At 33.2% G+C, this 22,175-nt stretch overlaps 1 protein-coding gene across 1 annotated transcript in view; it reads left to right on the top strand.

Annotated features, from left to right (window-relative positions):
- Positions 1–22,175, top strand: part of Dnah7 (dynein axonemal heavy chain 7) — a 293,210-nt gene that overhangs the window by 28,914 nt on the left and 242,121 nt on the right. Inside the window, exons 6-9 of the mRNA XM_040294623.2 lie at positions 3,805–3,892; positions 5,138–5,318; positions 7,377–7,452; positions 9,952–10,077. Of these exons, the coding sequence (XP_040150557.2) occupies positions 3,805–3,892; positions 5,138–5,318; positions 7,377–7,452; positions 9,952–10,077 (471 nt within the window). The remainder of the gene's footprint in view (positions 1–3,804; positions 3,893–5,137; positions 5,319–7,376; positions 7,453–9,951; positions 10,078–22,175) is intronic.

Genomic DNA, 22,175 nt, shown 5'->3' with positions numbered 1-22,175 from the left:
AGGGTTAAAGCATTCAGTCTTTCACAATTATGTGAGATGTTAATTGCAAATATTTAAGATTCCCTTAGTGGAGAAAAGGGGATCCTTGAATGCCATTAGTGGAAGTGTAAATGAGTATAGTCATTATGGAAAACTATATAGAAAATTCTCAAAAAACTGAAAATAGAATTACCATTTATCTAGCAATTCCACTTCTGGGTATTTATCCAAAAGATTTGAAATTGGTATGTTGAAGAAATGCTTGCACTCTCTTGTTCATTGAGAACAAGCACTATTCACAAGAACTAAGTTATGGACACTAAAGTTATAGACACTAACGTGTCCCTCAACAGATGATTGGATAAAAAGATGTGACACACACACACACATACACACACACACGTGTGTGTGCCCAATGGGATACTATTCAGCCTTTTAAAAATGAAGGAAATTGTAATTTACAATTACATAGATGGCTTTCAAGAACTGGCTAAGCGAAAGTCAGTCATAGAAAGACAGATACCACATGTTCTCACTTGCATGTGGAATGTAAAATGGTTGAACTCATGAAGCAGAGAATAGAATCATGGATACCAAGTGGGAAATGGGGAGATGGTGGTCAAAGGATACAACGTTTCAATTAGGCAGGAGGAGAGATTTTTTTTTTCCTTTGAGAATCTTTACATAGTGTGGCAAATATGGTAGATAATAATATAATGTCCATTTCAAAATCACTGAAAGAAGAGTAAACTTCAAGTGTGCTCACTACAAAAAGTAAGTACTTGAGATGATGAATATGTTACTTGGCTTGATTTATATATTACACACTTTTACCCCCAAATAGATAGAACTATAACTTTTTAATTTATAATAAAAATTAAAAACTAAATTTAAAAGAACACATAAAATGGGAACATGGACAAAATAAATGTGTAAATGAAAATAGAAGATAACTTTTATCAGGTTGAGGAAGTTTCCTTTCTTGTTTTTTGAGAGTTTTTTCATGAATGGTAATAGACTTTTGTCCAATGCTTTTTCTGTGTCTATTGATAGAAGGTCATTTGGCTTTTGGCTTTTGTTCTATCAATATATGGTATGTTATATTATTTGCTTTTCCTATCTTAAAGAAACCTTGCATTCTTTTTTTTTAAAAGAGAGAGTGAGAGAGGAGAGAGAGAGAGAGAGAGAGAGAGAGAGAGAGAATTTTTAATATTTATTTTTTAGTTCTCGGCGGACACAACATCTTTGTTGGTATGTGGTGCTGAGGATCGAACCCGGGCCGCACGCATGCCAGGCGAGCGCGCTACCGCTTGAGCCACATCCCCAGCCCCCCCTTGCGTTCTTTTTAGTCATTGTGAATAATCTTTAATATGTTGTTGAATTTTATTTGCTAATTTTTTTCATTTATATTTGTGAATAATATGGGCCTGTAATTTTATTGTCATGTCTTTGAGATCAGGTTTCTATTGGTCCCACAAAATGAATTGGTAAAGTGTTCTGACCTTTTCTATTTTCTGAGTTTGTGTGGAATTGGTATTTCTTCCTTGTTTGATAGAGTTCATTAATGAAGACATTTGGACCTGAATGTTTCTTTATGGGAAATTTATTAATTACTAATCAGTTTACTTGATAGAGATCTGTTCCTACTTTCCCTGTCTTTTGTAGTCATGTTTGTTGCCTTTGGGAATGTGTTCCTTTGCATTACATTGCCTAATTTACTGGCATTAGCTAGCTATTCAGATAACCTCCTGGTTTTCATTCTTCCTACTCATTTCTTGCCTGGATTCCTGCTGACTCCAAGACCAGGGCCTTTTGAGGGTCTGCAGGCAGACAGCTTTCCTTCCTGCATGACTGTGGTATCTTAAATGATTTCTTCTATCCTCTGTCTTCTTTTCATGTTCCAGAAATATTCCTTCAACTGATGACTTCTAAATCTCTTCTCAATTATGGGTTAAAATCATTTTACTACCATTTTCAGGGTGGAACTGAAAAAACATACATTCATGCTATCTTCTTGAACCAAAAGTCTTGATTAATTTTTATAAAGAAGAAGAAAATCAATATTTTTATTTTCATCTTTGAGATATAAAGTATATCCTACTTTATCTTTAACCAACTTGAGTATCTCCTGTATTGCTTGTTTTATTTCTAATTGGAATGTTGTTCTATTGGAAAGAGCATGGCTATTTGGAGGTATATATTGTTGAGCAAATCCTTATTTTCGTACTTAATTAGCTGTATGACCAAGAGGTAGTCATTTAATCTCCATGACATTCAGTTTCTTGTGAAGTGAGGATAATTATGTCATTGTTATTTTAACAATGGATGTGAGAGATAATATATGAGAAAATGTTGAAAGCCTGAAATATGTGATCAAGAAAAAGCTTTTCTTTTCATTGTTTCCCATGAGCAGAATCTTGACAATAACCTTAGAATGAAAGAGTCATAGAGTTGTAGAGTTGAAAGAATCTTTACCCTGACTACAAGAATTTCTGCAGCAGATCATACAAATCTAGTGTTTTTCCTCTTCCCTGGTCTTTCTGCATCTCTCTAGGTAGGCATTATTTGCATAGTTGATGAAGTATGTTTGATTCTCAGGAATCATCAAGGTAAGTAATATGAACATTTCTACCATTTAAAAACCCAGCAGGTATTAAAATTCATAAAAAAACCCCAAAAAACTTTATAATAGTAGAGTGTGAATCCAGATTTCCTGATGCCTGGAATCTTACTGTTGTATTAGTTCCTCTTTTCTGTGCAATCAGCAATTCTTCTCTTCTAACTACTGAATACCTTGAAGATCTCAAGGTACTTTTAATGTTCACATTCCCTCACTTGATAAACATTTTTTGAGCACCTGTGATGTATTGAATTAAACCGAACAATCACCCAAAGACTTGACTTTTTTTTGCTCATATAATTTAAAAGAATAAGGGTAAAATTACACACACACACACACACACACACACACACACACACACACACACACACAGGATTCCTGGATTTGCAACAGATAAATTAAAAGGTTCATTCTATTCTTTAGTTTGATAGCTTGGGTATTCTGTAACCTCCAGTCTCCATTCACCAGATTGTTAGTGGGAAGATTTTTTTTTTTTTTTAATACAGCATCACTGCCTTGGATCCATCTCAGACAAACTTGAGATCCAGAGAATGATATACCTGATGCTAAGCAGGTTAATGCTATTCCAGAAATACTTATTTTTCTTGAGGATGTGAACTATGCCTTTCTGGAGCCCCAGAAAAAAATCACAAAATGTGGCTCATATCTTGGCATAGATTTTCTATTATATTATAGTTGTAAACATAATGATATTATATGAGCACATATCCAATAAAAATACATCTGAACATATGAGCTTCCATGTCACTTCTTGCTAACTTGTAGTTCTCTAGAAATCTGAGAAAACTCCTTTTGAAGTACATATCTGTTTCTTTTGCAAAAGAGCATTTTAAGTTCTTTCTATCAGTGCTTCCATTAAAACCCATATTTATAAATTACCTTGCTTTGCAAATACAGAGAGAGCTTGATTTTGGAGTAATGAAGGAGAATGAGAAATAGCCATAAAAAAGGGAATGGCTTTTGAACTAGCTATTGAAAATCACTTCCAATACAATTGTCTCTTCATGAATATGAGGAAAGTATTTTTGGGGGAATATGATACCAAATAAATATATATACCATTTATAAAATGTTTAGCAATGCTTTTTTTCACTAAAAGAAAATAGTCCTGGTATTTTTAATATTGTTTCATGTTATAACTGCCCTTTATATTTTTTTCAATATTGTGTTTATCATTTTTTCAGGCAGCAAGATGATGTTTTAGACTTGGCTACCCCTGATGAAACCACAGTTCCCAAAGCGACCACTTCTGCAATAGAAAAAGACATCTTGGTAACAAGCTAGTTCTTTTATCAGTAGAATTTAAAAAAGGAAACACTTGAATACACTTTTATTATATTTTTGAGATTATTCTGTGAGCCTCCTTTGTGGAGCTCTGTGGATTTAGGAGTAAATATAGAATTCCATAAAATGCCTCTATTGGATTAATGGAGGAAATCATTCTCTATTTTGTCACTTACAACTACAATTAAAGAATCTCGGTGGCAGACCCGTGTAATCTCAGTGGCACACCCCTGTAATCTCAGTGGCTCTAGAGGCTGAAGCAGAAGTCTCATGAATTCAAAGCCAGCCTGAGCAACTTAGCAAGGCCCTACATAACTTAGCAAAACCCTATCTCAAAATAAACAATAAAAAATGGACTGGGGATATAGCTCAGTGGTCAAGTGCCCCTTTGGTACTGGGGGGGTACCAAAAACAAAAAACTCAAATCTACTTGCTTTCCCATCTTAAAGTTAGCCTCAGTTATGTATAGGTTTTACATGCTTTTTATTATTTTATGAGAAATTATCTATTATATAGTGTACATTTATGAAGTATATCAACTATCTTTAGAAATAGTAATTCTTCAAGTATACCAATACATAATAATTTTTAAAATGTGGATATTAAATAATGTAATAGTGCTAATTTTAAGTTGAGGTTTAATTTTTTTCTAATACGTGCCACTTAAATACTTGTGAAAATATATTAAAGTTTAATTCCATTTTTAGAGAAATAACCCCAGGTTTTTAAATAAATATTTTATGAACACATATAATAGAAGTTCTGAAATTATAATATAGATTATTAATAGGTCAATTAGAAATTTTCTAAATCCTATTGTATAATATTTTTGAATTACTATGTAGGGCTACTGATTTGCTTGCAGCTTTTAATATCTACTTTTTATTATCAATAATAACAGGACAAAATTTAACATTTTAAAACATTTATGAAGCATTAAACTCTAATTTAGCATAGACTTTAAGTGCATCATATATTTGGTAATATAATGTGATGATTAATAGTATATTTGTGAATTGAAATAAGAGCTTTAATTTTCAAGAAATAGCACATGTATTTTGAATTTAAGAGATCTCAAATAATGCTTCCATGAATTACACACAATACTTCTTTATAATTTATAAAAACTTAGTTCTTCTAAAACTTGAATTTTTCTCAATGGTTTTGCATTTTGACAAAAATTGTTCTTTTTTTTATAATACCACCTGTGTTTTCCCTCTCTCCTCTTTGTAGAGATATTACTATTATATTCACCATGGAATTGATACGGACCACGTAGCACCAATGGAAGATTCTTGGTTAGAACATGTATTGAATTTAGTCCCACAACATCTGAAAGTTCTCACTGACAGTATAACGGCATTATCCGATGAAATGAGAGAGGATTATCTTCTTAGTGTAAAGAAATCCATAGGTATATTGGGATTACTCTTTGCTTTCTAATTTGAATACGTATTACGTTAAAGATAATTTTTACTTGAAGTTTAACCCTTATAATTGAAATTATTTACTATATTAATTATGTTGTTTCCTATATTGTTGTTACATAAAATCTTAGGCAACTTTTATAATGCATTCCAACAAGCAATTTTAAAAATTAGCCTTTCTGTTTGTAATAATGCATACTCTCAATAAAGGATATCACTGAAGAAAATTATAAAACCTTAATTTCAATCCCTCAATATATTTATTGAGTATCTAATTTTATGCAAGGTATTGGACACGTAAGGAGATAGTCTCTCTCTTCAAATGGTTCCTTCCTTCAAGGATCTCTTGGTATATGTGTAAGAGATAGACATACATATATGAATAATAACCTAAAAATTTAAACATTAAACATTAAAATAATGAACATTAATATTAATGATGTCATAAATTTACATGATTACATTATTGCTATGGACCAAAAATTGGAAAGCCAGGGCCCAGAGGCCATGTCTGGCCATTGCCTGTATTTATAAATCAAGTTTTATTAAAACACAGCCACATTCATTTGTTTTCACATTGTGTTTGCTTTTGAGCTATGAGAGCAGAGTTGAGTAGTTGTAACAGAGACCTTGAGGCCCACAGAGTTGGAAATATTTATAGTCTGGTCCATTACATAAAAAAGAATCATTGACTCATGGTATACACCAATAGATTAACCCTAAGTCTGAACATCTTAAGAATCATTTTTGAAGTACAGATTTCTGGTCTAACCTGAATTAAAATGCTTGGAGATGGGACCTTGGAATCCATACTTCTAAAAAAGGTTCCCAAGTTGGTTGCAGTAATAAAACTGGTATAACTGATGCTCTGTTCAAAGTTGGAGACATCACAACACTTTGGGGTGACCTGGGAACACTTCCCTGAACACTTCCCAAAAGTGTTCCCAGATCATTCATTGCATTTGATTTTTATTGAGTATCTTGGTAATATAAAGAGCCAAATAGTATAATGAGGGATCGAATATCTTGGTAATATATAAAGAGCCAAATAGTATAATGAGGGAGATGAACAAATCACTGAACTATAAAGCACAGTAGTAAGTGCAATAAGAAGACAGACACAGGACGTAAGGGAGAAGATATTAGCCCAACTTGTTAGGAAGGACTCTGGAGGCCCCTGAACTGAATCTTGAAGGATAAGGAATGTGTTCTCGAGAACATGTTTGTCTTAGGAAATGGTACAAGCTATGGCAGTTTTGGTAACCAAAGTATAGCATGTGTTTTGGGGAAGGGGACACTATCTGAAGGTCTTATATTTCTTTTTAAAGCAACTGAAGGTAATGAACAGGCTCTGAAGAATTTTAAGCAAGGTGGTAATGGCATATTTGCATTTTATAAAGAGATTCTTGAAAGACAGGCAAGAGAATTGGTATTTGTGATTTAAAGACCACTGAAAACAAAAGCAGAAGTAGCTTATTTGACTGATTTTAAGCTTATTTGACTGATTTTATGATAAGATAGTTTTACCCACTTATGCTATTTAAAAGACAACAAGTTTGAACTGACCAAGAGAACAAGTTGTGGCTCAGTGGTAGAGTGCTTGCCTAGCATGTGTGAGGCACTGGGTTTGATTCTCAGTACCATGTATAAATAAAATTAACTAAAAAGACAAATTTTAAAAAGTTGATATGTTTCTTTCTACAGTGAAAGAAAACTACTCTGTTTTGATGAGTTTCAATTCAATAAGAATACTTTTGGTGAAAAAGCTATAAAGGACAATGTAATATTAAAAACAATTATCATTTTCAAATGAAAGAACAGGGACACATTGTTAAGAAAGAGAACAGATATTCTCAAAGATGCAAATCTGATTGTAATCATAAGTTATAAAAATTTTCTTCATAAGTACAAAGATTGTTTATTATTAAAAACTTAATTTAATTGATTAATTTTAATATAATTAGTTTTATAATTGCTTGTAATTAGTTTTGTAAATGCATAATTAATATAAGGTTATTTATAAAAACTTTACAATTTTCTTTTAGTTGATTTTGTTTTAAAAGACCCTAGAGAAAAAGAAGATGATAAAAAGACAATTGAACTTCCACCCCATCGTGCTGAGTAAGTGGTCAAGTTTCTCTAAGAACATTGATTTTATGTGACTGTTTATGTTTATATAATATATTTACATGCCATGTTTTCTCATACACATGTTTATAATTTATATCTAAACATATGTATTAGATAATTACATATGTGTATGTAGATATTTCGTATATTCAACTAATTTTTATTATAATCTTTATTGATGTATTTAAACTATAGTATGTTACATTTACAAATTGATGAATAGATGGACAGATGATTAATCACATGGACAGATGTACACTTAGATGGTGGAGAGAACCTGAAATGTCTTTGTGTCTCCACAGCAAGTAGTGAAAGGCTTCAGATGTGGTGGGGTATCAAAGCTTGATGATAACTTTCACAAAAACACATTTGGAAACCTGTAGAAAATATGCATAAATATGGAAAGCAGTATGGAGAGTCCTTGGAAATCTGGGAATGGAACCACCATTTGACCCAGCTATCCCTCTCCTCAGACTATACCCAAAGGGCTTAAAAACAGCATACTACCGGGGCACAGCCACATCAATGTTTATAGCAGCACAATTCACAATAGCTAAACTGTGGAGCCAATCTAGATGCTCTTCAGTGGATGAATGGATAAAAAAATGTGGCATATATATACAATGGAATTTTACTCAGTATTAAAAGAGAATAAAATCATGGCATTTGCAGGTAAATGATGGCATTGGAGAAGATAATGCTAAATGAAGTTAGCCAATCCCCCCAAAACAAATGCCAAATGTTTTCTCTGATATAAGGAGGCTGACTCATAGTGGGGTAGGGAGAAGGGAGCATGGGATAGATGAAGTTAGATAGGGCAGGGGGTGGGAAGGGAAGGGAAGGGGCAAGGATTAGGAAGGATGGTGGAATGTGATGGACATCATTATCCAAAATACATGTATGAAAACACGAATTGGTGTCAACATACTTTGTATACAACCAGAGATATAAAAAATTGTGCTGTATATGTGTAACAATAATTGTAATGCATTCCACTGTCATTTATTTTTATAAAAAATCAAGTATAAACTAAAAAAAATTTTAAAAAAGAAAATATACATATATAGAATGTCTTAATTTAGTACATGGATTAAATTATAGACCATATAATGGGAAAATACACTTGCTGTATATTTTCCCTTAAAACTAATTGACATTTAGGAATAAATCTCTTAAATAGTTTGAAGAATGGGACTTATATAATTAAGAAGCAATTCAGTTTTACTTTCTTTTTTTTTTTAATTAAAAATGTTCCCCTCAAAAAAAGAAAGAAAAGAAAAAGGGAAAAAAAAAAAGAAGAAAACAACAAGTAGCCACTTATTTTCTATGGAGAATATCTGTTCTCCTGGGGAAAGACAAGAATTATCCTTCATAATTATATAGGAGGTATTGCAATCACACCTTAAAGTTAAATTAATCTTACTATGGAGCAAAACAGGACAAACTGTTTAAAATCCGTTAGAATAAAACATTATAGTAAAAAATGGATATTGAAATATACAGAGGCTTGAAAATACTGTAAGATGAAAACACATTTAATATGCCTACCTATTGAACATCATAGCTTACCAACATAGTCTGCTGTGTTCCACAGTTTACCTTCCTCATTGCATGGCTAGCTATAAGATACAGTGCCCTGCTACTGCCCAACATCATGAGAAACTATTATCGCTGTGGCATATTGCCAATCCTGGAAAAATTCAAAATTCAAAGTCCATTTTCTACTGAATATGTATTGCTTTTGCACCATCATAAAGCTGAAAAATCCTAAGTCCAACTATTGTAAGTTGGGAACCATCTGTATTCTGAAAGATAAAGATGGCATATATTTAATATTTAAAGGATGATTATTTAAATCATTGGAGTTACAGAACAAATGAGTCTTCAGTTAAGAATGTTAAAGGATATCTGTGATTTGAAAATGTTCTTTACACATTAACAGATGATAATGTTCAAGGGAATTTCCACAGGCAAGTTGGACTGTGTCCTTAAAACATTTTAAAAATAAAGGCAAAATCCAAATGTTGTATACCCTAAAATTAACAAGAGTTTTTTCACATATGAAAGATATCTGGCTACAAAGATATCATTGTAAGTTATTTGTAGACTCAATCAGATCAAGTATTTACAGACAAAAATTAATTTATGTGCTAAAGATTAAAATTTAGTTGGATAATCATTATTATAATGAAATTATACTAAGCCATATAGAGTATACCCTGTATATATTTTTAAAAATAATTGAATATTGTATTATTTATTAGGTGATATATTTTTATTAAAAGCAAATAATTATTGCTAAAAATTTGCATTTATTGTAAACATACTTCTTTTCTTTCTTTCTTTCTTTTTTTTTTTTGCTGTATTGGAGATTGAACTCAGGGTCTTATGAATATTAGGCAATCGCTCTATCACTGAGCTATACTCTAGCCCAATACTTTCTCTTGATTATTAAAAATAAGTAATTAAATATTTTCTCTTTGTTTTCAGGATGGAAATTCTGCCAAAACCTTGGAGAACATCTTTTTTAGCTGCAAGTAGTTATATTAGGGATCACTTGAATGCGATGAATCCCACGATGCTGGCTGTGCTAGATTTGTGGCATAGTACATTTAAGTGAGTATTTATTTCTGGATTTTTTGAGGTTTTTAAAAGAGAGATAAAAGTTATTTGTATCACATCTTTTTTTAAATATTTATTTTTTAGTTGTAGTTAGACACAATACCTTTATTTTATTTATTTTTATGTGGTGCTAATGATCGAACCCAGGGCCTCCCATGTTCTAGGCTAGTGCTCTATCACTGAGCCACAACCCCAGCCCTGTATCACATCTTAATTATTTCTTTTATTAGTTAAACTGCAAATTAAAACATGAATTACAAATACAAGGTAAATATGCAAAGTATTCAAACCTGGTTTTAAGTACACAATATAGACATACATAGAGTGAGTATTGCCTTTTATTTCTAACCCAGTTCTGCCCTTCTTCCTCAGTTGAATACCGCAAGTACTTTAAGGATAATTTCAGATAAGAGGCCGAATTGTCATACTTTGTTTAAATTACACAGAACTTTAATCGTTACAATCCTTTAACGCATGTGGAAACCTGGTGACTATTGCCCAAGTGAGTGACGTGAGGTGAAGTCCAGGATGACTGCTGGGAAACATGGCCTGTCTCCTAGCTCTTGTTTTGGCTTTGTGACGCAGAGTGTTTGGCAGCTGAATGTGAAGCCTGGTTGGTGGTAGTTGGTGGAGAAAAAGAACTTGGCCCCTTAGGGTAAAGAGAAGGGTTCAACATGCTATGCTGGACCTTCAACTTCACCATCCGCTGCATTTCAGTCCCCTTCTAAGGACCTGGGAAGCATTCTGATAATATACTCACATGCATGTATATTTTTAAAATTTGCAAAACCAAATGTAGATTTATATTATTTTTCTTAAAAAGGACATCTTTTCAGGTTTTCCAAAACCTGTATCTGCCCCTACCCTTATGATAGATGAGATGGCACCCTAGTGTCCAAAGCTGGAGTACAAGGGTGGTCTGGCAAGCCTATCCTCACCACCCCAACCACAGGCCCTGCTTGCTTACATGTAACCTGCTCTCCAGAGTTTTCAGGGTTTTATTGCATAGGGGCACAATAAATGAGTATGTTATTCTGCCTCCTATAGAACAGCCAAGGGAAATACACTTCCTTTAGAACTACACTAAGTATATGTGTATTACAGAAGCACAGGCAGGGTCCCTGGCCTTGGAAACCCTCTGTACATACCCTCTGGGGCCTGGCCAACTAACTTCTCTGAACTTCTAATATCAGATTCTAGGGGCACATGAAGCACCTAACCCCCATTCCAGCTTGCCCAGCTATGTCTCTATCAGATCACAGACTGGTTCTCCCTCGGCCTCAATTTTTCCACATATAAAATGATTGCTTGTTGAGTTCATGGTGTCTAAGGCCCCTTTTCTTACTCCATCTCTCTTTTCCTTTCTTCCTTTAACAAATTTTAAATTTAATTTCTTTTTTTCATATTTTAAAGTGGTTTATTATAGTTGTATATAATAGTGGGATTCATTGTTAAATATTCATACATGCACACAATATAGCAATATGATTTGGCCAATATTATTCTCCAGTATTACTCCTCTCCCTTTTCCTCCTCCCTCCCCCGGGTTCCTTTTCTACTCTATTGATATCCTTTCAATTTTCATGTTTCCCTCCCCACCTTTCTTTTCCTTTTTTTTTTCTTTAGCTCCTATATCTAAAGGAAAACACACATACAACCTTGACTTTGAATTTGGATTATTTCACTTATATAATGTTCTCAAGTTCCATCTATATTCCTGCAAATTATGTAACTTCATTCTTCTTTATGGCTGAATAAAACTCCATTGTGTATATATGCCACATTTTCTTTATCCATTTATTTATTGGTGGGCACCCATACTAGTTCCATTCTATTGTGAATTGTGCAGTTAAACATGGATACGTATGTATCACTATAGTATGCTGATTTTAATTCTTTAGGATAAATACCAAGGAATGGTATAGCTGGGTCATATGGTAGTTTCATTCCTTGTCTTTTGAGGAAGCTCCATATGGATTTCCATAGTGGTTGTACTAATTTACAGTCTCTCCAATAGTGTAAAAGTGTTAATTTTTCTCCATATCTTCTCTAGTATTTATTGTTTGTACTTTTGATGATGCCATTTTAACTGGAGTGAGATGAAATCTCAGTATAGTTTTGATTTGCATTTCTCTAATTGCTACTGATGAACATTTTTTTCATATATTTGTTGGCCAATTTTATTTTTTCTTTTGAGAAGTATCTGTTTAGTTCATTTGCCCATTTATTAATTGTATTATGTTTGTGTTAAGTGTTTTGTGTTCTTTATATATTTGGATTTTAATTTTCTTTCAGAAGAGCAGTTAGCAAAGATTTCCTCCCATTCTGTAGGTTGTCTCATCACAACCTTAATTGTTTCCTTTGTGTGCAAAAACTTTTTAATTTGATGCCATCCCATTTATTAACTCTTGGCATTATTTCTTGAGCTTTAGGGGTCCTATAAAGAAAGTCATTGCCTGCACATATGCATTTTTTTCTAGGAGTTTTATAGTTTCTGACCTAATTCTTAAGTCTTTATCCATTTTGAGTTGACTTTCAGCATTGCTATTATGGCTTAGGATTGTTTGGGCTATTATGGGTCTTTTGTTTTTCCACATGCGTTTTAGGACTTTTTCTGGTTCTGGGAAGAATGTAATTGGTATTTTGATGGAGATTGCTTTAAACCTGTATATTGCTTTTGGTAGTATAGCCATTTTAACAATATTATTCTCCCTATGCATAAATATGGAAAGTCTTAAAATCTTCTTGTGTTTTCTTCAATTCTTCTTTTTTATTTGTAGAGGTCTTTTATCTCTACGGATAGATTTATTCCTAGGGTTTTTGTTTTTTAGGCTATTGTGAATGGAATTGTTTTCATGATTTCTTTCTCACTAGATTCATTATTGGTTTATAAGAAAGGTATTGATTTTTGTATGCTGATTTTGTAACCTGTATCTTTGCTGGATTTGTTTATTAGCTCTAGTAGCCTTCTGGTAGAGATTTTTGCATCTTCTAAGTATAGGATCATGTTATCTGCAAACAGTGATAATGTGACTTCATCCATTTTTTTGGTTTTATTCCTGTTATTGCCTTCTCTTCCCTCATTTCTCTGACTAGAATTTCTAGTACTATATTGAATAGGAGTGGTGAGAGTAGACATCTGTATCTCGTTTCAGATTCTATAATTGTGGCGAATTACATTTATTAATTTGTATATGTTAAACTATTCTTACATCCCCGAGATAAAAACAAACTTGGTCATTGTTATGGTGTAGATGTTAGGTGTCCCCCCAAAAGCTCATGTGTGAGACAAGGCAAGAAAGTTTAGAAGTGAAATGAATGGGTTAAGAGAGTCTTAAGTTAATAAGTATAAAAATCTCCTGATAGGGATTAACTGGGTGGTAACTGTAGGCAGATAGGGTGTTGCTAAAGGAGGTGGGTTCCTGGGAGCACGCCTTTGGAGTAAAATTTTGTCCTTGATGAGTGGAGTGAAACTTTCTGTCTGCTTCCTGGTGTGATGTCCTGAGCCACTTTCCTCCACCGCACTCTTCCTGTATGATGCCAGGAGCAATGGAGTCAGCCATCTATAGACTAAGACCTCTGAAACCATAATCCCCCAAATAAACTTTTTTCTTCCTCTCATTGTTCTTGTCAGGTCTTTGGGTGTGAGCAGTAAAAAAAGCTGACTAAAACTGTCATGATATACAATCTTCTTAATACCTTGTTGAATATGATTTGTTAATATTTTATTAAGGGGTTTTGCATCTAGTTTCATCAGTGATATTTGTCTATAGTTATCTTTCCTTGATGTTTTCTTATCTGGTTTTTGGTATGAGGGTAATACTGGCTTCATAGAATGAATTTACAAGTGTTCCATCCCTTTCTATTTTATGAAAGAATTTGAGGAATATCTTCTTTAAAGGCCTGGTAAAATTCAGCTGAGAATCCAACTGGGCCTAGGATTTTTGTTGTTGTTGAAGGCTTTTTTTATTGTTTTATCTCATTGCTAGTTATTTATTTGTTTTTTATGTCCTCTTTTTTAGCAGATCATATTTTTTCTAGGTTTTCCAATTTATCAGAATATAAGTTTTCAAAATAGTTCCTAATGATTCTCTGGATTTCTATAGTATCTATGGTGATTTCTCCTTTTTTTATGATTAATTTTTGCCGCAGTCCGGCTGCAGCAAAATTGACGAATAACTTGTGTACATTGATACAGCAGGAGTAGGAGCCATTTATTGTAGGACAACAGAGCTATTTATACATTTTGCACAGCTTATCTTAATTAGCATAAACTAGATACATCAGTCAACCAATAAGAAATCTCCACACTTAATGGCTCACTTTTGTTACTTCTCAAACCACTCCCTCTGGCATTTTGCCAGCCACCATCCAGACTTGTTTATGAACTCTAACATTCCCCTGGCAAAATACCAGGTGTTATTTTGACTTGTTTACAGACCTTAACAAATTTTAATCTTCTTTTTCTTTTGGTTAGTTTAGCTAAGGTCTTATCAATCTTGTTTTTCTTTTCAAAGAAACAACTCTTTGTTTCATTGATCCATTGTATTGTTGTTTTTTTGTTGTTGTTGTTCTCAGTTTCATTGATTTTGGCTTTTATCTCAATTATTTTATTCCTTTTACTGATTTTAGAATTGGTTTATTCTTGTTTATCAAGAATAAATTGGTTTATTTTTGTTTATCAACCAATAAGGTTGCCTTTTGATGTAGCATTATATATTTTTATTTGGGATCTTTCTGATTTTCCCATGTAGGCACTCATAGCTAAAAAAGCTAAAAAAGGTCTTTTAGAAAGACCTTTATAGTGTCCCCTGATTTCTTTGATCACTCATTCTTCATTCAAAAGTGTATTCAATCTATAATCTACAGGTTTATGTAGTTATGTAGTTTTTGTAGGGTTTTTAGGTGTTGATTTCTACTTTAATTCCATTATGAGCAGATGAGATGAAGGAATTATATCAGGTTTTGTTTTTGCTAAAAGTTTCATTGTGACCTAAAATATGGTCTAGTTTGGAGAAAGTTTTCATGAGCAACTAAGAAGAAAGTGTTATTGTTGGATGAAATATTCCATAGATGTCATTTAAGTTCCTTTGATTTATAAATTTTTTTAGGTCTAAAGAGTTTTACTAGGTTTATATCTGCCTAACCTCTTTATTGGTGAGAGATGTGTGATGAAATCAGCCAGCATTATTGTACTGGGGTTTATCTGAATGTTTAATTTGAGTAGTGTCTGTTTCATATAATGAGGTGCACCAATGTTTGGGGCATAAATGTTTACTATTGTTATATTGTCTTGTTGAATTATTCCCTCTACCAGTATGAAGTGACCTTCTTTGTCTCTTCTGAATAATTTTGACTTGAAATCAGGTTTGTCAGATATGACAGTAGCTACTCCTGCTTATTTTATTTACAGCCTGCCTATTTATATCAATTTACATCTTTAATTTTAAGCCTGTGGCCATCTTGCCTGTAAGGTGAGTCTCTTGAAAACCACATATAGTTGGGTCTTGTATTTTTAATTCATTCTGCCATCCTATGTCTTATAATTAGAGACTTGAGAATATTTATGTTAAATGTTCTTATTAATTCCTGCCATTTTGATTTTTTTCTAATATTTAATTTGGTCTTGTTTCCCATTTGCTTAGCTACTCATAAAATCATATTTATTCATTTGTGAACATGTTTTTATTCCGTTTTGAAGTATTTCTTGATTTTTTTCCATAGTGCTAGCTTAGTAGTTGTAAATTCTTTTTTTAAAAACATTTTTTGTAGTTATATATGAACAGAATGCCTTTATTTATTTTTATGTGGTGCTAAGGATTGAACCTAGTACCTTGCACATGCTAGGCAAGTGCTCTGCCACTAAAATACAACCCCAGCCCAGTAGTTGTAAATTCTTTTAATTTCTGTTTACATTGGAAGGTTTTTACTTATTCTTGGATTCTGAAGGATAGATTATCTGGATTTAGTAATCTTGGTTAACAGTTAATTTCTTTTAGGGCTTTTAACACATTATTCCAAGCCCTCCTGAATTTTAGAGTTTGTGCAGAGAAAACAGAAGTAATTCCAGTTGGCTTGCCTCTAAATGTGACCTTCATTTTTTCTCTTGAGGCTTTTAAAATTCGATATTATTCTTCTGTATATTAGGTATTTCAATTATAATGTGTTTTGGAGAGGTTATTTTTTGATCATGTCTGTTTGGTGTTCTGAATGCATCTTCTATCTGGATGTCCATCTCTTGTTTTCTAAGTTTGGAAAATTTTCTGTTATTATTTCCCTGAAGAGTATATATATCTATGCTATTAGCCTTTATCTTACAACTCTCTCCAATTATAGTGATTCTTAAATTTGGAATCATAATGTTGTCACAGAATTCTTGGATATTCTGATCATGGTTACTTATTTTCTGTTCAAGGCTGGCCACTGCCTTCCAGCTCTGAGATTCAGTCTTTGGCATTGTCTACTCTATTAGAGAGACTTTCAATTGAACATTTTATTTGATTTATAATGTCTTTTTTCACAATATTTGTCTGGTTCTTTTTCAACATCTCTACCTCCTCATTGTGTTTCAAATTCATATCCTGTACTGTGTTCCTTAATTCACTCAGTTGTTTTTCTGTGTTCTGTTAGAATTCATTGATTATTTTTATAACCATTATTTTGAATTCTTTACATGATATTTCATCTACTTCAATATCTCTAAAGTCAGTTGCTGGTGAATTATGAATTTTAGGAGACATTTTGTTACCTTGTGTTTTCATATTTTTTGTTTCCTATATTGAATTTTATTCATCTGCTAGGATGGTTTTCTTTCCCACTCTTATGTGTGGGCCCTTTTAGGGCACAGGCTTTTTGTTTTTATTTTTTACCAAAGTGTTCTAGAGTCATGTAGGTTGAGACCCATTGTAGTTGTAGTCTCTACAGCCTTTGTGTTGATTTTGTCTGTTTTTGCTGTAGTAGTGGATATCCATGGGTGGGACTTGACAGCACCTCCTAGCTATTCTTCCTTGGGGTCTGGTTGTCAGTTTGGGATTTTTATTTCTTTCTTCTATTCTTTGTATTAAAGTATTGCTGAAGTTTGACTATTTTGTGTGTGGATCAAGATGAGTTGTCTTTTGACTGCATTTAGTTCAGCAGCAGTGTGTCTATCTTGTTAACTTGTAGTGTCCCTGTGGATTCCCAGTACCTCACAGAAAAGGGAGAAATTAAGAATAACAACAACCAAAGCAAACAGTATACAGCATTAAATAAGGATCCAGTGCCTACTGTGTCATCTACAACAACAGTACTAATTACCACAAAAACAGGAACAGTGGAGTCAGCAATTGCCAACAGCAAGAATAATAAATAGCTGTGAACTAGGTCTGATGTTAATTAGTAGTTGTCTACTGTGTCATCCACAATACTAATAACCGCATTCATGTGAATGGTGGGATATGGAGTTATATAAACCAAATAGTTAGAAAAGATGGTAAAAATTCAGTTCATTAAGTGAAAAGATAATGTGATAGGAAGGTAAAAGAAAGTTTAGAATGTTCAAAACATGAATAGAGAATGCAGAAGAGATGTGGAAAGTAATAGCTATAAAGAAGGAGAAAAAAATAGAAAAAACAAAGTAAAGGGAGAGAGGAGAGAACAAGAGAAGTTGGCTGTACAGAAGAAATAAGCAAGCAAAAACCAAACCAAATCAAAATAAACAGACCAAAAATACTCAAACCCTCAAAAGACAAGGAAAATAACTATTACCAAAAAAATTCTAAAAATAAGAAGATATTTACATGTATGTAAATGTTTGTTTATTTGTATATATATATATATTTATATATATATTTATATATATATATATATAAAAAGAGAGAGAGAGAATACATATATATTCTCCACTAACAAATCAGTGCAGCAAGAACACATACATGCCAAAATAAAAATGGAAAAGAAAAGAAATAGGAACAATGATTTTTTTTAATATTTATTTTTTAGTTTTCAGTGGACACAATATCTTTATTTTATTTTTTATGTGGTGCTGAGGATCAAACCCAGCGCCCTGTGCATGCCAGGCGAGCGTGCTACCACTTGAGCCATACCCCAGCCACAGGAACAATGATTCTTAATGAAAAAATTGTCTCTACTGAAGTGGTCAAAATTGTTGATAAATGGATGGTCACTTCTACTGCCAAGTTTCTTTCTTTCCTTTTCTTGGGAGAGAGTGAGTGAGTGTTGGGGAAAAGATTAGGGATTGTTAACGCCTACCTCTTTTTGTTTTGCTCACCAAGCTACCCACTGAATGACCTAAAGGTGAAGTTGGTGACATAACTCTCAGTTTTCCTACCCACCAGTATAAGATAGAATGAGAAGTACTGTAATTGGGATTTTTGTCTTGACAGACCAAATAGGTGCTCTTCCAGGAAGGGGCTGCTGCAAAGTTCTAAGAGGGAAGTTCTAATGGTTGGAACTTAGGTTTGATCAGTCCTTATGGACTTTGTTGGGTAGAATCCTTGTTGGAGAGATTAGAATATCATACCTCCAGGGTAAGACATATGCTATACCTGCTGGGATTCCTGTATTTCAGGAGCCTTCCTAGAATTCTATTCCTGGGGCAGGACAGTCAATTCTCCACAGATCTCATACACTCTGTTGCCCAAGAATACTGCCTTCCCAGGTTTAGTCCCTATTCACTCTGCCTGATCAGTTAGTTTCCTCATCCTCTTCAGCTGGTCTTGTGAGCCACCAGAATCAAAGGAGAGTGAGTTGCACTCCTCTTTGCATTTCTGACTTGAATACCCTTGGGCACAATCTTCTCTGTGTCCATTTACTTATCTGCTGGGTACACTGTAGGTCAAGACAGGTGCTTTCTAGGACAGTATGGCAATGTTTGCTACAATTTGAGCTTCTACAGCAAGTTGTGGCATAGCCTCCTTAAGATGGCTCCTGGCTCTCCACTTGCTTATTGAGAAACATAACTTTTCAAACACCAGTTCTCTGTGGAGTCTCTGGATCAGCTAAGTTCAGGCTGCTTTTCTAATCTAACAGGATTTTTTGATTAATCACAAATTTATCTGCTGTGTGTCTCTGTTTGTATTACTTTTCCCTCTGCAGTGAACCAGCACTTCTGTTGCCGCTACTTGGCTCCAATCTACGCTTTCATGTTTTTGCTCAGTTCACCCAAATTTCTGAGTCTCTGAGATTCTTCCTGTTTGATATTGAGTTTCAGTGAATTCCTTCTTTCATCCACCTTATCGAGAAATAGTGCTCTTGCTGCTTGAATCCTTAGGCATGGAGCAACTGAAAGCATAGCCTTCCTCTAATTCATCATCTTCATCTCCCTAATTTTCTTGTACAGATGCATATGTAATTTTATATAAATATATAAATGTAATCATACAATCTTCTTAAGTACAGTCTTTCTTTATTTTGCTTGATTCTTATCTACCTTTCTTTTCCTTAGCTTGCCTTTCTTTCTATGAACCCAACCAAAAGATTTATGATATCAGTTAAGTGGGTATTTTCAATGTTTTATGCTCATATAACCACATGCATTTGAATTACCACATACATATACATAGATACCTTGCAGAAATATATAAATGTGTACCACTGTATTTTGCAGAAATCCCTATGACTAAACTGGTATAGATGCAGTTTATTCAAAAACATACAATTTTTCATAGTATAGATGAATCATCATTTTTCTCATCTTTACCTCCTTCAAAGATAATTCATTTTGCTTTTAAGTTTCTCCTATTATGACCAATGCATTAGGAAACAGCCTTGTGTGCATGTTCTTATTTATTGGTACTTTTTCTTTCCATGGGATAGATTCCTGAAGGTGGGATTGATTGCTGGATCAATGCATTTTGTGTTTTCATTTTAGTAGATGTTGCTAGTTCTTTCCAGGAATATTTGATACTTTACATTTGTGTCAGTTGCAAAGGAAAATTTCTTTCTCCAAAACACTAGCTATGTGTACCATAGAATTTGTTTAATCAATCAATTTGTTTTTCATTGTTATTTCTGTTTGCATTTGTTGGGCTACTAGGGAATTTGAGCATTTTTTGTATTGGGGGGGGGTTATTTGTATATTTTTGATTGTGAATTTCCTGTTTATATCTTTTTTCTATTTTCCTCTTGAGTTCTTTGTCTTTTCTCATCAATTTATGACCTCTTAGTATACTAGAGGCTTTAATTTCGTGCCTGTTACCTGAAACAAATAAAATGACTACTAAAACTCAGATGTAAAATATATACATTGACTGTTATGTAGAATTTTTAAAATTTAACTTTGTTGGTACATTGTAATTATACATAATTGTCATATTCATTATGCCATTTTCATACATGCACAGAACATAGTTTGATCAATCTTATTCCTCTGTACCTTCCTTTTCACTGCCCTCCTCACCCCCATGTCCGTGATCCCCTTGCTTTAATCTACTGGTCTCCCTTCTGTCATCATTATTATTTTAATTAGTGCCTTATAACTATATATAAATACAGTATTTATTATGGCATACTCATATATGGATATACCAAAAGTTGGCAGATTTCATCCCCAGTATTTCTTCATGTTCTCCCTTTATTCCTTCCTTTCTACCCCTTGTTTGACTCTATTGGTCTCTTCTATTTTTGTGGGATTCTTTTTGTAAAATTCCTATTACGATGAACATTTTTTCCCATATTTGTTGACCATTTGTATTTCTTTTTTTTTAATTGATTTTATTTTTTAAAATACATGACAGTGGAATGCATTACAATTCTTAATACACATATAGGGCACAGTTTTTCATATCTTTGTATATATAAAGTATGTTCACGACAATTCATGTCTTCATACATGTACTTTTTTGTTATTTTTATTTTTTGCATTACAATTCTTATTACACATTTATACCACAATTTTTCATATCTATATTTGTATGTAAAGTATGTTCACACCCAATTCGAGTCTTCATACATGTACTTTGGATAATGATGTCCATCACATTCCACCATCCTTGCTCATACTCTGCCCACTTCCTTTCCCTCCCACCCTTCTTCTCTATCTAGAATTCATCTAATCCTCCCATGCTCCCCCTCCCTACCCCTCTCTGAGTCAGCCTCCTTATATCAGAGAAAACATTTGGCATTTATTTTATTGGGACTGGCTAACTTCACTTAGCATTATCTTCTCCAGTGCCATCCATTTACCTGCAAATGCCATGATTTTATTCTCTTTTAATGCTGAGTAAAATTCCATTGTGTATATATGCGACATTTTTTATCCATTCATCTACTAAAGGGCATCTAGGTTAGCTCCACAGTTTAGCTATTGTGAATTGATCTGCTATAAACATTGATGTGGCTATGTCCCTGTTTTTAAAGTCTTTTGGGTATAGTCTGAGGAGAGGAATAGCTGGGTCAAATGGTGGTTCCATTCCCAGGTTTCCAAGGAATTTCCATACTGCTTCACATATTGGCTACACCAATTTGCAGTTGTATTTCTTCTTTTGAGAAATTTGTGTTAAGATCATATTCCCATTATTTGTTGGATTATTTATATTTGGTGTTAAGTTTTTTGAATTCTTTATATATGCTGAATATTAATTCTCTGTTAGAAGAGTAACTGACAAAATTTTTCTCCCATTCTGTAGGTTTTAGTTGGTAGAAGGCTCATTATCATAAAATTTTTAAAAAGACATAAACATTTTTTATGCCAACTAAGCTCAAGCTAATGCATAGTGAATAATATTCTTTTATCTGATCCTTTCTGTTGTTTTAAACCAATGGTTTAAACTATTATTACAGTGCTGTATTTTTTTCCCTGAGAAAATAGAAACAATGTCTGGTAGTATTTTTTTTTTTTTGCATCTTCTTAATAATAGAGCTACCTGAAAAAAATAGGAAATATTATCCCCAGAGATTTCATGGGAAATTGTACTGTAAAACCTTTCAATCTCAAAACATTACAGATGGAGCTTATGCCTAGAATTCTTTCTCAAATCAAATACTAAGGAACTAAGGAAATTTCTTCTCATGGCTATGAGGCAAAGTAAATTCCAGAGCTCCTTCTGAGCAGCTACTTCTTATTTGGTACTGTTCTACTACACACATCAGTA

Source organism: Ictidomys tridecemlineatus, chromosome 7 (assembly GCF_052094955.1).
Source record: "Ictidomys tridecemlineatus isolate mIctTri1 chromosome 7, mIctTri1.hap1, whole genome shotgun sequence".
Taxonomy (NCBI): domain Eukaryota; kingdom Metazoa; phylum Chordata; class Mammalia; order Rodentia; family Sciuridae; genus Ictidomys; species Ictidomys tridecemlineatus.
This window is presented reverse-complemented; position numbering and strand designations above follow the sequence as displayed.